General features: G+C 38.8%; 1 protein-coding gene across 11 annotated transcripts in view; it reads right to left on the bottom strand.

The window, feature by feature from the left end:
* Esp (Epidermal stripes and patches) overlaps nt 1-21,145 on the bottom strand; it is a 54,723-nt gene that overhangs the window by 24,864 nt on the left and 8,714 nt on the right. For 2 of the 11 annotated variants that reach the window (XM_072299476.1, XM_072299473.1), the window contains exon 2: nt 749-981. In XM_072299476.1, the coding sequence (XP_072155577.1) occupies nt 749-872 (124 nt within the window). In that variant the 5' untranslated portion in view covers nt 873-981. Of the gene's footprint in view, nt 1-748; nt 982-1,111; nt 1,411-1,431; nt 1,541-9,605; nt 10,227-15,223; nt 15,425-16,605; nt 16,787-20,182; nt 20,398-21,145 lie in introns of those variants that run through there. The other 9 variants (XM_072299472.1, XM_019049041.2, XM_019049042.2 and 6 more) reach the window with 9 other exon arrangements.

Here is a 21,145-nt window from a genome sequence, read left to right as displayed (position 1 = left end):
TCACAGTTGCAATTAAAAATTCGCCTCACAAAATGCGGACAATCACATTGTCCTTTACAAATTGATACGCATACATTAATTTGAGTGCATGGTAAAATAGATCTACGTCTTTGATTGGTATCAAGAGGAAAGATAAATAAATGGGATCCGTTAGTTCAAATATTTCTGTCGGCTTGTTTTGACGGCAGGGGAACAGTGAAAATTGACGAATTCTCTTGGTGTTATCTCCACATATTCAGAGATCAAAAAAAATTTTTTTTCCTTTGATACACTACTGAGTAAGAGGTAACGCTCCAGTGGCAAGAGCGTCACCCTTTCTCCCACTCAGGAATCACGTTTCGCTGAGCAGAAAGTGCCCTCCTGAGTTCAGCGGTCTTTTACCGACGTGTGGCCCAAAAATATAAGTGTTCCCCGCGATAATCCGGAACTTCCAAATTTGAATAGTTACGTAAAATTCTGAGCTTAACTTTATCTCCCTCTTCTCTTCATGACGCACGGCCACTTACAATTAATTAGACTCATCAAATCCATTATCATTAGAGTGCGTTACGTACTACTTGAAAGCGCGCTTTAATCCCCACACAAACTTTCGGCTCAAAAGTGAGAGGAAAAATTTGCTCGTTTTAACGAATCATTGATGAATAGTTGCTCACGTACTCATAAGTATTCGTGCCTTGATCACGGAAAAAGATGATCACCCTTGCAGAGAGAACCAAAAACCAAAAAATAGAGAAAATATTCAACTTACGAATGAAGTCATTGCTGCCAACGTCAAAAGTTGGGTTGACTCTTCCTAGATTAGCTGAATAAGGCGGGGGCAGATTTTGATTGTTTTTGTCCTCTATGGTGTACGAGGCGGAATCTCCGTTCATTTTTGTGAGTTTGTGAGACTTATTTATTGGGATTTGAAACTATAAACACTGTGGCAACGAAATTAACATATAATACACCAAACAATCGAGTTTCTTCTATGCATTCATTCTGAAACAAATAAGAGACAAACAAAGAGATGTAAAGTAACAGAGAGAGAGATGTAACAGTTCTCGAATTTTCAATCAGTGTACAATGTATTGATGGTTCAATAGTTCATGCTATATTTCCACTGACAGACCGTATACAATTTATTTTTTGTGAGTCAAATTTGGCTGTATTATTTCACTTCTGGGGAATAATTGAAATTCTGGTTCAAAAAAATTGTTGCGCGGTGAATTCAACGTCAATGGAGCGAAATTCTACTGCACGTGATTAAGAATTCATGGCTAACGATAATTTACGCGACAAACACACGCTACATCTCCTTGACTATTGAAATTGACAAATAATCGAGATACGGTAAGAAACAACAAGGAACGCAATGTGCGAAAAATGCAGGGAAAACAATATTTGATGGTTGAGGGCGAGGCGCAAGTATGATGATTCAAGCCACGCTACATCCTGGTGATTTCCTTGGCAATTATCCGCGGATTAGGAATATTTAGAGTATTGTGTTTCTCTCGAAACGGAGTAATCTATTAACGCGTCTACATAGTTAATCGCCGCGCGATTCACTTCTCCAGAAGCACATGAGCTAGAAAATCTTTTGACGACCAAGTGTCATGCTTTGAACAGGCGCACAGTGGATCGAGTCTATGGACCACTATACAAGGTATGAATTAAAGGATTCTGATACATGTTTCTTAACCAAAATCTCACGCAGAATACGATTCGCGCGACGAAAATGACTGAAACCAACTCCTATAATGAAGAATTTAACGTTTTTATTTCACATTGGTTACAAGGAATTTGAACTGCCAGCTCACAAGAAACTCAAAGCTCTACGTGAGTCAAATCGCGCACTACAACGGTTTCAACAATCAGTCGAGCAGTGTTCATTTCCCACCATGTGTTGTTCAAACTATGAGCAATTTGCTACAGCTGAGCCAAAGCGTCAAGATTGAGGTTGCCAGATTTTTATACTCGTATCGCAGAGACTGTCATGATAAAGTTTAGCGCGCGATGTGAATCACGTAGAGCATTGAGTTTTCATGAGCGGGTGGTTTGAACTCACGCATCAAGAATTATTGAATATCTTCGTAAGGAGTTGATTTCGGTAACTTTCGTTGTGCGCATCGTGTTTTACGTGAAATTTTGATTAAGAAGCATGTATTAAAATGCTGAAATTCGTACCTTCTCTAGTGGTCCATAGTGGTTCTCTAGAGGTTGGACAAGAAATTTTTGACTAAAATTGCAAATTTAGATGTTTCTTTCGTCATAATTTCAATTACAAAGAGTTTTTCTGAAAGGAAATTTTACGACAAAACCGATGGAACTACTTTTAAACTTTTTTGTTCTATATTTTTGAAGATATCAGCACTCAAAGTTTCCAAATTTTATCCGACTATTTCTTTTCATTCGTTCCACTGTGAGGCGCTGCGCGAGGATGAAATTAGCATGTGTTAAAATGATAGCTCATAACGCTATGTGTGGCGGCTCTGTTATGAAGTCAAATATTTTCTTGATGAGTACTCAGTAGCCTATTTGACGAGACGGCCGAGGTTTTTTGCTGACCACTCCATGCGGTGCGTTGTGGCTATTTGCTCTCGATCAATGCTCATCGATGGCATAACTTCAAAACTACGTACTTTTATTTTATTTATTTATTTTTTTTTTATTGGACACATTTTATTGGCTAATCTTACGATGCAATATATATCACAATCTATACACATAATAGAATAAATAAAGTAGAAAAAAGGAAAAATATATAAAGGGAGACGGAAATGATAATTCATTCCCTCGGTGTCTAAGCTGGAATCCACTCTATCGGCGTTTGAAGAGGTCATTTTTAGTTAGGTTGTAGATTACCGTTCACTGAAACAAAAACACATTGGATCTAGAGTCCAGACTCTTGAAAACATTGACAAGAAAAAGGACTGTTGATTCAATCAGATTTAAGCTTTAATCAAAAGGAAATCCGCTGAAATTAAGAGGCTTGGTTCTTGATTTAAGCTTAAATCTGATTGAATCAAGAGTCTTTTTTTTTTATCGATGTTTTCAAGAGTCTGGACTCTAGATCCAATGTGGTTTTTTTTTTCAGTGCATTTTGAGGGGAAACTTTTTAACGTACCTTCCAGTTTTTGAACCCCTCGGGGGGAGGAGGGCGGGGGAGAGGTTAAATTAAAAATTTCAAACGGCCACCCCCCTCATAGCCAGTGGTGCGTGACTTTTGAATAAACCTGTATAAAAATGAATGCGCGCTAGCGCCTACAAGACTGAATGGATACTTCTCGCCTTGCGCGTACACCACGGAGGATACTTCAAGCATTACGCGTGCATTCAGCTTAAATCAAAAGAAAATCCGCTCAAATTAAGAGGCTTGGTTCTTGATTTAAGCAAAAATCCGATTGAATCAAGAGTATTTTTTCTTGTAGATGTTTGTAAGAATCTGGACTCTAGATCCAATGTGTTTTTTCCAGTCTTAAACTTAATTTTTTTATTTGAGGATCAACATGCGCAATTTCTTGAAAGTTTTGTCAGGTTATCCTCTCTTGCTGGAGAATATTCTGAGATTTGAAGTTAAATTGAATAAAGTTCAATTAAACCTCCGAAAAATTAGAAAGGAGTGGAAATTTTGAAACGTCGAAAGTTGGGACCGCAGTTTCTTAATTCGATAATTATTAGCATCCTGTTCGTTTTGTCTGAGCGAATCTCGTGATACTAGTATTCCGACTTAATCGTAACACTGGTTGTGTACCGTCCACAAAAATGAAGGATCACTTAATATCAATTTTTTGAAAAGTCGCCGTTTTCCTTTGGAAAAAAGTTACTTCAGAGTATTGCGATGGCTAACGGACAATATCGCCTACCTGGAAACTGACAGATTTGCAAAACAAAGAGCGCCATTTTTGTAATTTTAAGGATAGATTTTTCTTTTTTTCATACATTAAAGCATCATTGAAGCGCTTTCCCACAGAATTGGAAAAAACTGAAATAATCAGTGTGCGTATTTTATAATGTGGTAAGCGGCGAAGTCGGTAACTCATTTTTGCTCTTAGGGTAAACAAGCATTGCTTGTAATAGCAATTCCTTTCGATTAATAATAAATAGGAGACCGGTTTAATATCCCTTATCAATTCCTTGGTCAGCACAGGGATATTAGCCCTGTCTCCTAGTTATTATTAACTCATTTTTGCCAAAATTGACTGTTAGGCGGTATTCACGGAAACTGGATGTTGATTTAGCATTTATATCGTTAAAAACATGTTCGACAAGTTTCAAATGCTGATTTTACATTTTAAGAAATGCTAACTTAACTACGCCCACTGTAAAACGAACAAATGTCAATATCGTGTTAGCATTTTTGTATTGTAAAATCAGCATTGGAAACTTGACGGGCCTTTTTTTAACAATTTAAATGCTAAATCAACACTTAATTTTTTTCGGTGTTATTCGTTAGCCCTCGACTGCTTTTTCCAGGAGAAGGCGATTCGATAGCGGGAAGAATCTGCAGCGCATAAGTCGAAGCAAGGTCAATATTTTAATTGAATCCGTCCTAATTTGTGTGGCGGATGATCTACGAAATCAAAACACAGGCGGTCGCCGCGCCGCACAGTGGATCGAGTCAAATAGAGCGATCGGACATGCAATTTTTGGATAAAACTGCAAATTTTGATGTTTACTTCGACACATTTTCGATCTCAAGGGGTGTTCTTGGTAGAAAATTTCACGCAGAAACTGATACACTCACTTTTGGAACCTCAAATTTGCGTACACACGGAGTTATAAGCGTTTAAAGTTTCCAGATTTTGTCCGACCTCTCCTACTGACTCGATCCGCTGTGCGCCGAGGCGGGGTTCCCAGCCCCCTCATCAACGCTGATGTGTTTTCGCCACTGATTTTGCCGACTTTCCTCCGGAGACTTCAACGCGGCGCACAGTGAATCGAGTCAATGGGCAAAGTCAAACACGATTTGGAAACTTTAAAACACACCGTTCATAGAAATCTTTGAGGTTTCCATTGGTTTCCTCGTGAAATTTTCTTCTGTAGACACTCCTAAATATTTAAAATTCGTCGAATTTACCATCAAAATTTGCAGCGATAGTTGAAAGTTTTGTGTCCAACCTCTTCGATTGGCTCAATCCACTGTGTGCCGCTTTCGTATCGACCCCTCATCAAAATTACCGAAGCGTTCGTGTTTATGTTTTAAGAAGGTAAGGAAACCAGTGCAAGGCTGATATTCTAAAATTTTATTGGAGTTAAAATTCCGAATGATATATTTGTAGAAGCACTGGGAAAAAACACATTGGATCTAGAGTCCAGACTCTTAAAAACATCGATAAGAAAGGAGACTCTTGATTCAATCAGATTCAATCAGTAAACAGCACACAATATGGGAGGAAAAAATTCTGTGTTTTAACAACCAATAAACTTGGCAGGAAACCACTTTAATATTTGTAGAACAGCATATTTTCCTTTAGCGCATAATTTTCTAAGATTTGAAATGACAATTTTCCATACCGAGTGTACAGACATTTCAGAATCATGAGTTGAAAAACACTTACTCCGCGAGTTCGAATATTTGAGTCAAACTCAACCGTGTGGCCAGCTCAAAACGCGGGTTAGCGCCTACAAGACTGCACGGATATCTCACGCATTGCACGTACGAACCGTGATGCACGCGTAATGCGTGAAGTATCCTCCGTGCTGTGCGCGCAAGGCGAGAAGTATCCATTCAGTCTTGTAGGCGCTAGCGCGCATTCATTTTTATACAGGTTTATTCAAAAATTGTATGTATTTTAGCCATGTTTCCGCTGTTTCCTTGCATTCATTCTACTGAATCTTAAAATTTTATATGTTTCTCCTACTTTTTCTTAAAGAAGACAATGTTATTTGCGAGAAAAATTTGGCAAGGCGTGGACTGGGTCAATCTCTTTGAGAAAGAGCGAAGTGGCAGTATGGAACGCTGAACTTGATTGAGGCGCGTCGTCATAGTTGATCAATTTGAACTTTTAATTGGGAGCTAGTGTCAAATTCATGAGCGTCACGCAATGACAATGTTATGTCCGTCTGTTTTGCGCCTTTAAATTGCCGCCCCTTTTTGTAACACTTGTTTGCGCGTAGCCGAGCTGGCTCCGAATCTTGCGTTAAGGAGCATTTACATTGTGTAAACAGATCGTCGAAGCGCTCGTTCAACGCTGCGCCTGTATAAACAGCTTTATTAAAAACATCAGATTTCTCAAACGAGTGAACAAACTAGACGCATAACGATGGCTCAAGTGTGAAACCACGTATGTCCGTTTGCGACGTTGCGGACTTCCTGTCATACTTCATTTCATGGGCTGATTTTCAAAGCGCGTAAGTGTGGTTTCACGATAACTGGAATAGTTTTGTCGCCGTAACAGACAACATTTTTCGGTCATATTTTCAGTAGTAATGATAATCACTCGAATTTTTTTGCATTAATCTACACAGGGTAACGTGTCAAAACGCTTTTTAAAGATTTGTCGCTCAACTTTTAAATTTTAATATAGAATTTGAAAATGTGCTGTCTGTTACGCTGACTTTTTACCGCGTAACAGACAGCACATTTTCGAAATTTACATAATTTTAATTGAGAAGTAGAGTAATAAATCATTAGAAAGCGTTATAATACGTAATTCTTTGGAGATTAATGGCAAACAATTTGAGTGATTTTCATTTCTATTAAAAATACGATCAAAAAATGTGTTGTCTGTTAAGGCGACAAAACTTCTTCATTTATCGTGAAACCACCCATAAGCGCAGTTTTTGAAAACAATTTAGATATCAACAATTTCATGTGAAACTAGTCTTAATGCATATTCTATGAAAAATTCGCCCCCGACTTCAATTCAAGAGTCAGTTTGAACTTTCTTTCCACCATGAGGATCCATTACAAGTAGTTTCGAACCTTCAAACACGTATTTCTCGAAATAGCAAGAACCTCACTTATGTGAAATGTCCTCCAAAAAACGTGAATTTCTTACGCAGATTGTGAAGTTAGGATTGCATTTCAGACTTTGTTGATGCGCTCATCGTGATTTTTGAGCCATATTCAATGATAAGCAACTCTTGTTTTTGCTCTAGCAAAAGTTTGCAACAGGCCCATTATACGGAGGACAGGGCTAACGTGGATATTGAGATACGCCCTTACTCCGAAGGAGCGACGAATTGAGAAGGAGAGAGGGAATTCGTAGGAAACTGTTTTCTGAGTCCTCTGCAGCAGTGCGATTATATCCTACGCAAGTTTCAGGCCCTATTCAAAGAAAAATCAGACTCACTATCACGAGTAAACTAGCTCCTTGCCGGTTATATTTATTGCACTGAGGGAAGTAAACACCGACTGCTTAAAGGAGGCGATTTACTACCTCAATGTAACAATGTACCTTAATGTCAAATGTCTATACTCAAAGTAAAATTTTAGAACGACAGCAAAGGTTTACAAGTAGTAATGAAATGTTTCGATCTGATTGTGATGCAAAGAACAAGTGGGTAGAGTCATCATTGCACAATCACAAGTTAGGGATCACCAGATCCTAACTACGGTGACGCCACGACGGAGTCAGCTGAATATGGAAGTCAACAGTCATCGCTTAGCGGCTGAAATTTCGCAAATTCGAGTTATTTTCATCCAGATTTGTATCAAATCTATTCGAATAATTTAAACAAATCCGACATTATCCGCTGGTCGCTGAGCCTTGTAGCTAAATTTTGCGCGACACCCGCAAAATTCAGGCATCGGGCCGATTACTTCCACATTCAAGCCACATTCAGCTATACCAAATTAAGCGTGAAATTCTAGCTTGACGAGTTTTTTCCCCTCGATAGCGAGAATGCACTGCGTATGCAGTGTAGTGACGTCACCATGGCCCGGATCTTATGATCACTACCTTGTAATTGGACGTATTTCTATCAAACGGAACTATATTCATTGGGACGTGAGCCCTTTAATGCATATATTCTTATGGGTCTCAGGGCTCATGTTTTAATGCACATGGTTCCGTGTGATAGAAATACGTCCAATTGTGATAGGATTGTCGTTTGATTACGATATATCTTTTCTTCGTGACGAGTATATTTTCCTCGTCATAGGAGTCAACCACTCAGAACGTAAACCCTAAAAAATTCTCATATTCTATAATTCTTCACATCCCAAGAGGAATCCAAAACCGGAAGAGCAGTAGGTATCAAGCCTCGAAGTCATGTAGAAGTGTAGGTGCGCGCTCGAGTTCTCTACGCTCGGCCGTGCTGTGCGCGAAATCAAACATTTTCCGAGGGAAGTCACGGAAAACTCGTGAGATTTCCCGGGGATCCGACAACGGGGAAAAAGCTCACGTTATGTCGCGTTATGCTCTACGTCATTTGGCGGCGACGCGGCAGAGGGTTCAAGTACGGCTATTATTAGTGAAACAATTGACCGATGGAATAATCGCCCTCCGCTCCCCCTCCTCCCACGATCGTAAACATAACCTAGCACTTGGAGGAAACCGCCGCGCCGTCTTAAAATTTAAGAGGGAGCGGTAAGCTATGGGATGAGCGAGCGTGGTAAGTCGGCCAAATTTCACCTCCTCTTCCTTCCGAATTTTTCCCCCACGTGCAAGTCCGGGTTCATAATGGGCTAGATTTTGATCGACGCCCTTAAAGTGGGCCCTATTTCAGGGGGGGGGGGGGGGGTGTCTCAGACTGGTGGCCGAATCTGACAGGCGAGATGCGCAGAATGCGCCTAAATATTTCTTGATGAATCCTAAATATTCACGGTCAGCTAGCGATGAAAACGCTGGAATCCAGACGAACTTTTTTTTTGATCGATGTACTAAAATATAATAAGGATCTCCAGGTAGGACTCAATTGGGTGACGAAAAGCTATGAAAATATAAAATTAGTCGGTGAAGTACGATTCTAGGGTGCCAAAAGACATCCAGTTTTCATCATAAATTATCTCGGTAAAAAGCGTTTTAGCATCTGAAAAACCCCAAATGGCCCCTGAATATTGATCAAACAAGCCGAAATGACTGCTAAATTTTTCGGTATGATACGGACACTGTCTCAGACTCCCCTCTTCTTAAGACCAAAAGAAGAATGTTAAGTTTTGGGAAAACGTTTCAGATTCGCCTTTAAAAAATGACAATTTTAAACAGTTTTGAGATATCAAATTTCAAATACTTTGATGTTGGAATAGAGGTTGGTTTTGACAAATAAAAAATGGCAGAGGACCCGAAAAATACATTTTTGTTACAGAATTACTGGTGTTTTGGAATAAAGACTCAAACATTTTGCGCTCCTCAAAATGATGCACTCTGGACTGTAACCTATGTACAGGTTAAGGGCAAATCCGGCCTTAGCCCTCGTGTCAGCACGATCTTATTACCATAAAGGAACGTTTCGAAGTATTATAAGCAGGAAATGTACCCCAAGATAAGAAATGAAGCTTCGTCTGAAAGTATTTATTTAACAGATTTTTGCCAACTAAATAAGGTACATGCGAGGATAATGTAAAATAAAATGGGTAGGTATAACGAAAATATTGCTCAGATAGAAAACACTAAATGTAAGAGAAAAACGGTGAAGAGGAAAATATAGTTTTAGAATTGCAATCATCAAAAGCTTACCGAACAGAATAAAAGAGAAAATTGAAGTCAAAACGTATTTTGCCGCCGTCAGAATAATGCAGATACACGAAGTCAACCAGTATCACAAGAAACGTAATTTTTCAAAATTGGAAGTAAAAAATTAAATCGTCGCTTTCTGTTCTCAGTTCTGTGAGAGAGTTTCTAGAAACACCGTAGGTGAGGCAACCACCGCTCAAAAAGCAGATTATTTTGGAATATCACAAAACAGGGGCTTAAAAAATTGAGAACCATTAGGAAAAAGCTCTTTGATGGGAATTATCAAATCTGCCAACTCTGGAATACAGCACTATCACGAAAAAGCTCTACGATGGGAACTGTCAAATCTGCCAACTCTAGAATACAGCACTATCACGAAAAAAACTCTACGATGGGAATTATCAAATCTGCCAACTCTGGAATATAGCACTTGGAAATCTTGAAACCCGGAAGGTGGAATATTGTCAACATTAACTTCCACGAGGAAAATTGGGGGTCCAGGCACTTTTTGAAACTCTATCGCGAGGCGGATTTTCGGAAATTTGCGCTGGGCGGAAAAATTGGCGGAAGCAGGGAGCGGGACCCACACGGCCTCTGGGATGACGCGCCGGGGGGGAACTGGCCGCGGCAGGTATTCAAGCGGAAAGCGGCGAAAAATGCGACGACATGCCAAATAACGATCGCAAGTTGGCACTTGCAAATGAGCGCCGGACACGGGATCTGCCCGAAAAAATCCCGCTTTCAAAGGGGTTCCCGATTTCGGCGAGGTGGAATTTGGCGGTCATCGCGTTAGAGGCTCCTATCTGACAAGGCATCATCAACGATCGAGAGACAAAACATCTTCCTGTGTCGTTCCGTGCTAAAAGAAATCCAAATCAAGTAGGTATGGTTTATAAAAAGAAAAACGACGGAGAGGGTGGGAGACATGGGAGAAGTTGTAAAAAATTTGCAAAACGATCGTAGATTTCTCAATTTATATACTTAGAAAAATGGCGAAAAGTGTCAACGTCCAGATGAGTCGATCTATATCGAGGGATATATCGTAATTATCTGTAAGTTTATGGTTGATGGACAAATCCTCGGAAAATGTAATTTAAAAAAAAAAAATAAAAAAAAATCAGGTGAATAGTAGGACTTGTTTTTTTTGGAGGGGGGGGGGGGAGGGGGCAGAAATCGCTTGCCAATTTTTGTGTCTCGAGCGTGATAGATCGCACCTTTGAAAGGCTTCTTAAAAATAAAAAGTACGCAATTTGAATGGCTTTCTAATTGCCATACCTCTGAATGATTAGCAATTTTTGTGCGAAAATTTGTGGAAAATGCTCCACTAAATGCTAGCCTCAGCAGAGGTACCCTGGTAAAAGTGGAACATAATAACCTCGTCATTGAGATATCACGATGCTTTATGAAATATGCCTCATAATACTGTCACTCTGATATCACAGTACCATCATTCTGATCATTCAGGCGTTACTATGATGCCACTGTGATGGTAGAGTGTTAAGCGGACATCACAATGACGTCACACTGCTTTATGAAACACTTAGTGGATGTCATCACGACATCAGAGTGATGTTACAATGTCCTACTTTCACTAGGGAAATCTCGATTTGCATTTTGCGACACCTAGAATCGTATTTATAAGTAGACGGTCACGAATATGGTTTTAGATCTGATGGGAGATTGGTTTCGTTCACAGGAGCAATGATAAATTGGAGTACAATATGCAATTAGGAACTAAAATTTCTGCCTCAGTTAAGAAACAACACAAGTGCCATTTGTTGTCCTATGCATATAAGTGTTTTTACGTATGACCCAGAAGTTGTAGTTCCTTATTGCAAAATGAAGTCCAATTGTAGGAAAGAAAACAACTGGCGCACATCGGAAATGCAGTCTTCATCAATAGAGCAATATACATGCTATTACAGACCGTAACGTGGTGCATTAGTGCATCTCGCGTAAGAAACTACCGGATTAGCGGGGTTGTAGATACCTCTAAAATCGCTAATAGAGCTAAGGAATGAATACTTTCGAACTTGAATCTACCATCATCGGAGGTTTGACAAACTCGATGAAAATATGACTACCTCAACTCGTACGACAGTTAAAATTCCAGATTGAAAAATTGAAGGCGAAATACTCCGTGGTTGCCCTTTCTCTTGTTTTGGATAAAAACTTCGACTTAGAATAGGAGATAATATTTGCAGAAATATCATACAGTGCGAACGATCAAGTTAATTGAGGAATGCCAGAGAATAAATGGAATGAACAACCAAAAAAAAGTTGAATAAGTTGAACAAGTGGAGATTGATACATGCGATAAAAATTTGGAGATATCACGGTGTTTGTCGTTCCGGGCATAACGTAACTGTACGAGTGGATGAATGATGAGAGCACTTGATATCGGTCGTAAAGTATCACACATTGGCACACTCATTGAGAGAGAGCTTAATGACATCGTTAATCGAAATTTCATTGAAATGGAGAGAGGGGAGTTGGGTTTGTTTAGGGAACGAGTCATATTTATTTTCTCACTCGGATTTTCCACTGCTCTCAAAGAGGAGTCTACGGCTGCATGAGAAAAGAGGCCGGAAAAATAACGCGAACGAAGTCGTAGAAGTTTGGATATGGTGTAAACAATGCCGTAAGGACATGGTGTCTAGTTTTCTTGGCAAAGCTCATTCCCTGATTTTTCCTGATTTTCAGGAGCTCATTCCCTGATGAGAAACCGACGTTTTCTCTCACTTTCCCGAGCTTTTCTTGGGGAAAAGAATATAAATTTTCCAGACTTTTAGATATGCATATCGATTTTAATTCATCTTACAGCTATTTCTTTGGCGCACGTCAGATTAGACCGCCAAATTTGAAAACGAAATGATCCCTGGGTGGTTCGAAAAGAGATTCCCGGTTTCTGGAACAGATTCCCTGATTTTCCCGGTAAATTTTCATTCCCTGATGAATCCCGGTTTTTAAAAAACTAGACACCATGTGAAAGGAGTAAAGTTGAAGGTTTTTTTAATTATTTTTTTTCTTCCCCCGAGATTCCCTAATTTTGGTAATCAACGATTAGTATCTACTTCTTGCTTTGGCGGCACACTGCCTCCTTGATTTCTGCCACGTACAATGAGTAGGTCAGTAGGGGCTCATTTTTCGCGTGTTTTCTCGCACTTCCTTCTTCGAATCGCAGTCGCTTAGGAGTACTTCTATCGACATTTTTATCGAGTTTTCTTTTTCATGGGTTTAAAGTAAAGCGTCATTGCAGATTAAAAGGGGATTCTCAAAAATAAGACGCGTCGGTGCTTCTAGGTATTCCAAAGAAAGACACCCTAGATCCTCATACAAATTAGGGAGGCAGGTCAGAGGTGAAAGTGATCTTGAAGCATTTAGAGGAAAGGAGATATGCTGTGATTTCCTTAGGAAAAGACACTCCTTTTTTTAAAAAAAAACTTCCTTGCTAAAGGAAAAAAAATGAAAATTTTCCCGGCGCCCAGAATCTCTTATTTGGCTTGGTTCCCAATCCGTGATTTTGGAATCTTTATGATGAACTCTGGCCCTTGATTCATTTACTACTTGCCATCTGAAATCTCTACTTCATGAATTAAGAAGAGAAGAAGAATGTTTTCAGCTGAGTGTTCCTCAAGAAACTCTGGCACCGGGTGCTGACAGCAGCCCGATCTCTGCCAAAAAGTTTCTACACGAAGTAGAATATGGGCGCTTTTTTGATAAATCAGTCAATTTGTTAGAAAGACAGTGTAGTCTGTAATGCAGTCAGGTATTCACCGAGGGTCATTTCATTTTTCATCTCGCATCGGAAATAATAAAAAAGACTTGATGACGAATCCATGACTGCACATGTTGGCAATGTCATTGAATCGTTTTAAATATTCAGAACGATGCGTGGTGTCGACGAAAACCTAAATTGAGTTGTACTTAAAATTCTCTGAAGATATTAGTTGAGGATTTTGATAAGAGTTCAAGGAGAGACTACCTTCTACTACTCAAAAATTTAAAATTGTTCGCTGATAAACTAATCCCTGTCATGTAGACGAAATTTCGGATTACAGCGATTTAGATTAAGATTTAACATCCCAATGTGTCACATGATAAAGGATGGGAGCTAGACTCAAGTCACTTCTGGGTATTTTATATCAATTGATTTAAAAAAAAAAAAAAAAAAAAAAAAAAAAAAAAAGAATCTTTCGACTTTCAAACGCGAATAACTTCAGGGCGCGGAGGGGTGAGGGAGGCACTGAGACCATCCATACAAATTGAGAGACTTTCGTAGAGAATCTCTCAAAAGCTTGCTGAGGAACTCTTCATGGCGTTCGAAAAAAGTTTATAAGTACAATTACAAAAATTTCCAGGGTCGCGTCGTCTGATTATTTCATCATTCTGAGTACTAATTCTTTTTAGACGTGAACTTCAAATTTTCAGAGGAAATAACATCCATAAAAATCACATACGAATTTTTTTTTCGGTGAATTTTCCTCGGCGTGCAGACAGGGATAAAACATTGCACTTGTCGTGGCAAAGTTTTAAGTGAAGGGTAATGCTCGCACTCATAAAGATGATCAGCAAAATAATGCAAACATGAACTAACAAAAGAAAAGTAACAGTATTGGAGAGTTTTGAAGATTTTTTTTTTATAAATATTGACGCCAAATAACGTTGTAAGAAGTGCGTATACCTCCTCCCCTTCACTTAGGTTTTAATGCCGTCTCATCTTGGCTTGGAAATAAAAAAATGAAGATAAAAATAGGTACTATTAAGTACAATAGAAAATATTGACTGTGATAAATATAGCACCACTATAACAATCGTTAACACATTATGCAAATGGATGCGAATTTTATCGATTTATCTATTTTTGGAGAGAATTCGAAATAGGATCGACAGTGAGACCATCGTTACCGCGTTGTTTTCATTCCAAACGTTCAACGAAAAATATTGTGGTAATGATAAAGACAATCTTCATAAGAACAATGCAAATCTGATAAAGCTGTTGTATAATGAGAATCGTCTTTTTAAACTATAACTTGGGAGCTGCGCCTCGTAACCGCTGCGCAGTTCAATTTCCAGAGGCGCTTCGCGCTTCTCTTCGGATTTTACAAAATACAGTACGATGGGATGATACACTTAAAAACCTAGAATTACAATCGGTTCTTACCTAGGAGAAAAGTTGCTAGTTTTGCAGATTGCCGTGTTTTTGGTCGTTATGAAAATCGCACAACTGATCCAAGTAATCAACATTTTGTTATACCGCTGGCTGGGTTCAGTCAGTTTCCTTTCAGCGGGAAAATACCTTATTTGTTTAAATTTTAACGTTGTTGAAAATAACTCTCGTTCCACCAAGTTCTTGGACCAAGAGACCTTCTCGATTAACGACTGTTGCGGTAAATATCTTATTAAAAAAAGCCGTGAGCTATTTCATAACCATGGACTAAATACTTATTTCATGAATCCAAATTTTTCCTGGAGTAGTCTGTTGCAGCACGTCACAAAATCGGGAGGAATTGCGAGGCTGAAATTTATATGTATTCCTTTAAATCTTGCTAGGATTGCAATCTAAACAAAAAACTCCGGCTCAACAACTTAAGATTGTGCTAAAAATGACCAGGCCATACCTGAATTTTCGAGCGTAGAAAACACAGGAAGAGACAAATGCATTGAAACGTAAGCCAGAAACGCTGAGGTCTTTTTTCCTTCAAAATGAGAGAACCGCTTGTTGGATTTTTTTCTTTGATATTCACATACGTAATATAAAATGCAGAGGTGACGACGCTCAAGTATCAGAAACCGAAGATGATTCCAGAAATCAACCGCAACTGGAAAATCACAATAGACGCACTAAACTTTTATATATTCGCGGTAAAATTGAGGGCTTTCGAAATAGACGTGACATGTTCTGATTTTTATCTGCTTAAAATTTCAGTAACTTCAGTTTCGATTAAAATTTGTTTCGATTTCATTTCATCAATTCCTTGTAAAAAAGATTGGATCAACAGGGAGAAGAGACTCATTTTACTAGTTGTCAGAAAAATTAGGAAGAGAATGTAAGAAAAGTGCTATACTTAAGTCCATATTATCCTAAGATGGAACAAAAAAGATAAAATTCCTAAAATTAAATCGAGAGATTCAGAAAAAAACCTGGAATGTCTTAGTGGAACAGTGAGCCGTTTAAATTACCGGTAGATGAAATTAAGGTACAAAAACAATCACACCTTTCGGTGCGCGCAAATCACATGACCCAATAACGATTATCTACTGCGACTATGCAGAAAAGCTGTATGGTCTGAACATGGAAAATAATAAGCATACCAGAGTGGTTACTAATGTTTTGAGAAAGGCTGTAAAATCAAAAATTGGAATTTTCAGCAAAGCTTGGGGAGACTTGGTTAAATTTTTCGGAGGCATGAGAGAAGCGTTGCAAGGTCTGGAGAGATTTACGGAGAATCCATGAGACTTCGAGGTATATGAAGACTCACGAAAAAGCATACACTGTTACTAGCCAGCTGTTAGAGTATTTTCCACTTTTTACGATAAGGGAAAAGAAAAAATCTCATTAGAAATCAAGAATCACGTGGAGCGTGATGTTTAATCACACGTTTCTTTTTCCCTCGGCATGAACTGAAAGAATAGAAGGGATTTGAAACCGAATTTTTTTCGCACTTTATCCCTGTGGGAAATAACTGTATCATACTTTTAAGTAGAGTCTTACAGTTCTGAAGTACAAATCTTCAATTAAATAAAGGAAGAAGAAAAAAAAATTCCATGTGGAACTTTTAATGCTCATAAAAATTGACCGCTGTCGATCGAAGGAATAAGGGAATTTGAAACCGAATTTTTTTCGCACTTTATCCCTGTGGGAAATAACTATATCATACTTTTAAGTCGAGTCTTACAGTTCTGAAGTACAAATCTTCAATTAAAAAAAGGAAGAAGAAAAAAAATTTTGAGTGGAACTTTTGACGATCATAAAAATGGACCGCTGTCGATAATTACTTACATCGAAAGCCCCCAGCTTACGCACGCGTTCGAATACTCTAAATTTAAATGGCATTGACTATACGTAATTCCTCTTTCCGACGGTGCTTCCAGATTTTATAAGCTGCACTTATTTTCGACGACGAGTTACGTATTGTCCTGAACACCGCACGTCGCTAAGCCGTGCGTGAGTACCGATAATGACTGAGCAGCGGTCAGTAAAGTATCGTTAAATGTTATGACGGGTGCAGGCAGGAGGGGTGGTGGGTGGGCGACGATTTCCGAGCCGAGACGCGCGATGCAACGATCATCGACGATCGACAGTTCGGCTTGCTCCTCCGACGATGGATGCCTCGCGCTTTGAAATCGGCTCGGTTGAAATTCTGTCGATCGCGAACTTCAATTCGGTATCATCTTATGGCTTTATCCATAGTCGTTCCCCATACTGCGGGCAGATTGTTGAAACTGATAGACAAAGCTATAGACAAAGAAGACAAAAGGGATACGGAGGGATCCCATTGGTGGAAGCGGGTGGTCGCAATGGACAAAGGAGGTAGGTAATAGACTAACTTACAGCAACCCACGAGAGACCCCTTAGTCTATAATGAACCACCTATTTCAACCAATATTATTGCTCCATACTCCCTTTGTCTTTGTCTATCGCCTTATCGATCAATTTCAACAATCAGCCCGCAGCTCTTTCCTGAGGAGGCCCCGTACGCGTATGGTTTAGTGGTGATTCACAGAGGTTTGATGAGATAATCAACACGGAAAAAGTTTTCATGAATCTCGAGTGAAATTCAACAACATAATTTTGAAAATACATCCTGGAAAGGGATTATAATAACTTGCTTATGGAAATCATGGAGAATCTGCAGATGTCTGGAATTTTGTGAATTTCATGTTTAAGAAGAAACTACGGAGCGAACTGAACATGCGAATATCCTCGGTTTCTAAAATGAACAATTCTTGGAGGAGATATGACCAATTGATCTAATCTGCTAATTACGTATGTTCAAATGGGAAATGCCGCCTAATGACATCATCACAACGCAATTTCTAACTTCAAAATCTGTTTTCCTACTATTTACGATATCAAAAAAACAAAGAAAAAAAAAATGAAAAATGAAAAATACTCCGAACGCAGCTCGTGAAGAACTCTCAGATGCAGCGATACATTTTCTCGTGCGAATTCCATTGGAAATACAGAAGAAAAAAGTTGGAAGTTTTAAAAAAGAGGTAGGTGCGTACGTATACACATATCATCTTGAAATTCGTCTGATTTTTTCTTCGGAATCTTCTTATGGGTAAAAATTACCTTAAAATGTTTAAGCATACACACTTTTTCCTTTGTATTTCCAAATTTTTTCTCTGCATTCTAAATGTTTCGCGGAGACAAATAATTGTAATCCCGTGCCTAGATCTATTTCCAAAGTTATGCTGATACATTTCACTCGAAATTCGTTTAAATGGTCCTTTTTATGCTGCTGCACGATCACCAGCGGCCAGTGAAGGTAAAAAGTGCTGTATAAACGAGTGGTTTTGAAAAGAAGACCCACCCGGAAAAAAACGGATCAACACATCAAGGTTCGAGAAATTGTAAAAGTGCTGCAGAAAAAAACCTATCAATACACATTAACAACTCGCTAATGGTATATTTGGACGTTTTAATGTGAAAGTGTTATACTTCGTGAGACAATCTCCTCAGGCAGTCATTTTTTGCACAATTTAATGAGGAGATACAATGGAAAACAGATAGAAATCAATTCACGAACCGCATGTAAAGAGAGATAGTCTTGTGATTTGCTTCGTACTTGAAGCACGCGGATACTTGTGAGAATACATAAAATGGAACCGATCATGGTTCAATTCATAGAATCAAGTGCTAGAAAGTTAAAACCAATCGCCCAAAATGAAATACGAAGTAAGGCGGGGAAACGAGTTACATACAGCCTTCAAAAGAGTCGTGAGCAGCAAAGATCAAAGAGTGCCTTCAAGTCATAGGGTAGGCCACAAATTTCCAATTCTAATTTGGGCAGCCGACATGAAAAAAAAAATTCGTGGATTTGCAAGCAATAGAACGCATGAGGCCGAAAAGTAAAAAGAACGAGTAAAGTAAGGTTGAGCGCTCCTTCATCTGCATAGTTATGCAAATAGACCTACAGAACGTTCAAATTTGTCGTTATCACTCGTGCTACAATCAGACATATTTTTTACGGAGGAATTATGAATCAAACCTCTTCAAAGCGTGGAGACACTTCTTTTAAAGACACTCTCTGCAACTTCACTTCACCCACTTTGGCGGAATAGTTAAGAGAAATATTTTATCAGTTAAGAACCCACAAATAACAAGATGATACCTGCAAATGGATTTCAAAGAACCTGCGTATCTGTAGTAGTGATAAGAGGTAAAAGTTTTGGTTCGAAAAGTCTTTCAGCACAAGATCAAACACTGAGATATAAACGTTTTTTCCATGAAATCTAAAAACTAAACTATTTCATTTGCAATAAAACAGCTCCTCAGAAAAAATATCACGAAATTGCAGGTTTCTGAAATTTTGTAAATTTCACGTTTAAAATGCAACTGCTGAGAGTACTGAGCAGGAGGATATTCTTGGTTTCTAAAATAAACAATTATTGGAGGAAATATGCAAAAATAACCCAATGTAATTAAATACATTTGTTTAAATGGGAAATGCCGCCGAACGACATCACAAGGTAGCACATTTTGTCACTTTTAAATCTATGTTTCTACTATTTCCCACTTCAGAAAAAAATTATGAAAAATACTGCGAACTCAGCTCAGTGATTACTTCCAGATGAAGAAATACAATTTTTATGTGCGAATTCTCCATTGGATTTTAATAGTAAGAAGGTACACTCATAACATTTTTTTTAACACTACTCTTTTACAAGGAATTAAAAAGAGACATTTCTTCAGATGTACTTCTATCATTTTTTTTCAGATTTTTGCCTATTATTTTTCAGACTATCTTCTATTATTTTTTCAGATTATCTTCTATTATTTCTTCCCTAACTTTTTGAATGATTCCATTTAGACACTTTCTTAAGAAAGATGAAACCGGCGGCATGGCAAATTGTTTCGAATCCTTACGGGTTCATTATACAAACTAACAATGTCTTAAACTTTAGATAAAAATAAATAAAAGATTTATGATATAAGTTTAAAGTTGTGCGATTACTCAAAACAACTTAACAAAAAGGATTGTTAATTTCACAATTTTTGTTGTTTGAAGATGAACAACTCAAATCACGAACATGTTGAGCATCATTATTGGGGTTCAAAGGAAAACAGATTTTGAAAAATCATAAGGGGCTCCTGGACTTGGACAATTGTTAAACTGATGTTGAAAGACTATAATTTAAGACTAATTTTTTTGGAGTGATAGTACTTAGAGTCTAGCTTTACTCTGATTTGATCAAAATATCAATTTTTTCCTCTCTCTCAATGCCACTTAAAAAACTCAGTTGCTTGCAGAAAGCTCGTAATTTCATCGTTTTAGATTCTTCAAAAAATTAAGAAGTCGAGCAAGGAGGGGGGAGGGGGATGAGAAGACACGACTGAAAGTTTGAAATACCTTTTCGTTGACTCAGCAGAACCCAACGAGGGCTGTGGCGGGTGATCAGGAGATCCCAAGAAGCGGCAACGAACGAGCAAGGCTGGGGCGAAACAATCGGATGATAACCGCCGATATTCGAGCGGGTGTCGGAGAATACGAAAATGTCGGCCGCTAATGTATCGTACGATTAATGAAGCCGTATTCAATGTACGGAGGAAAAGTGTCGACGTGCAGAGGGGGCCCGCGTAAGAAACAATCGGCCGATAGTTCTCCCTGCCCCCCGGAATCCGGCGGATCCTATTGGCTGAGAAAGCGCCAACAAGGACCGAGAACGGAGACTTGAACAAGGAGAGAGACAAGAGCAGTTCCGCGACAATCGGCCGATACTTGGAGCTTGGAGCTTAGAGCTTCTTATTCGTTAAACAGGACCGTTTGGACGATGAAATAGCGTACTTTCCATCGGAGGGTGTGGATTCGAATTTTTTTTTTTGTTTTTTTTGTTTTTTTTTTGTTTGGGGGGGGGGGTGTCTTTAACCCCCACGAGTGTATCAAAATGAGCTCGCTCATATCGTATCGCTTCCGATTTTGAATACTGACCTCTCAGTAGGTGCAAATGAGTAGCAAATTAATGAAAAATAATAAGTAAAAGGTGGAAAGCTACATGGATTCGAATGACATGAGTCGATCAAAAATTATGAACGTGAATCAATCGCGACGTGAACCGATCGATCGACAAATTATGAAAACACCGGTGCAGATTCGATCGACATGAATCGACTGAAAATAAAAACGTGTTTCGATCCACAAAATTTGATCGATTTACGCGGGTTTAAACCTAACTCGATCGTATCACGGCTGTCGATCAAATCAGTGTCGCTCGATTCTAGTTTTTATTTTTCGATCGAATCCATACCCTCCCTTTCCACTGTCTCTCTAAAGGGTGAATGTAGCTATCTTTGACGGGAGAGAGTGAATTTTTGA

Source organism: Bemisia tabaci, chromosome 4, assembly GCF_918797505.1.
Source record: "Bemisia tabaci chromosome 4, PGI_BMITA_v3".
In the NCBI taxonomy this organism is placed as follows: domain Eukaryota; kingdom Metazoa; phylum Arthropoda; class Insecta; order Hemiptera; family Aleyrodidae; genus Bemisia; species Bemisia tabaci.
This window is presented reverse-complemented; position numbering and strand designations above follow the sequence as displayed.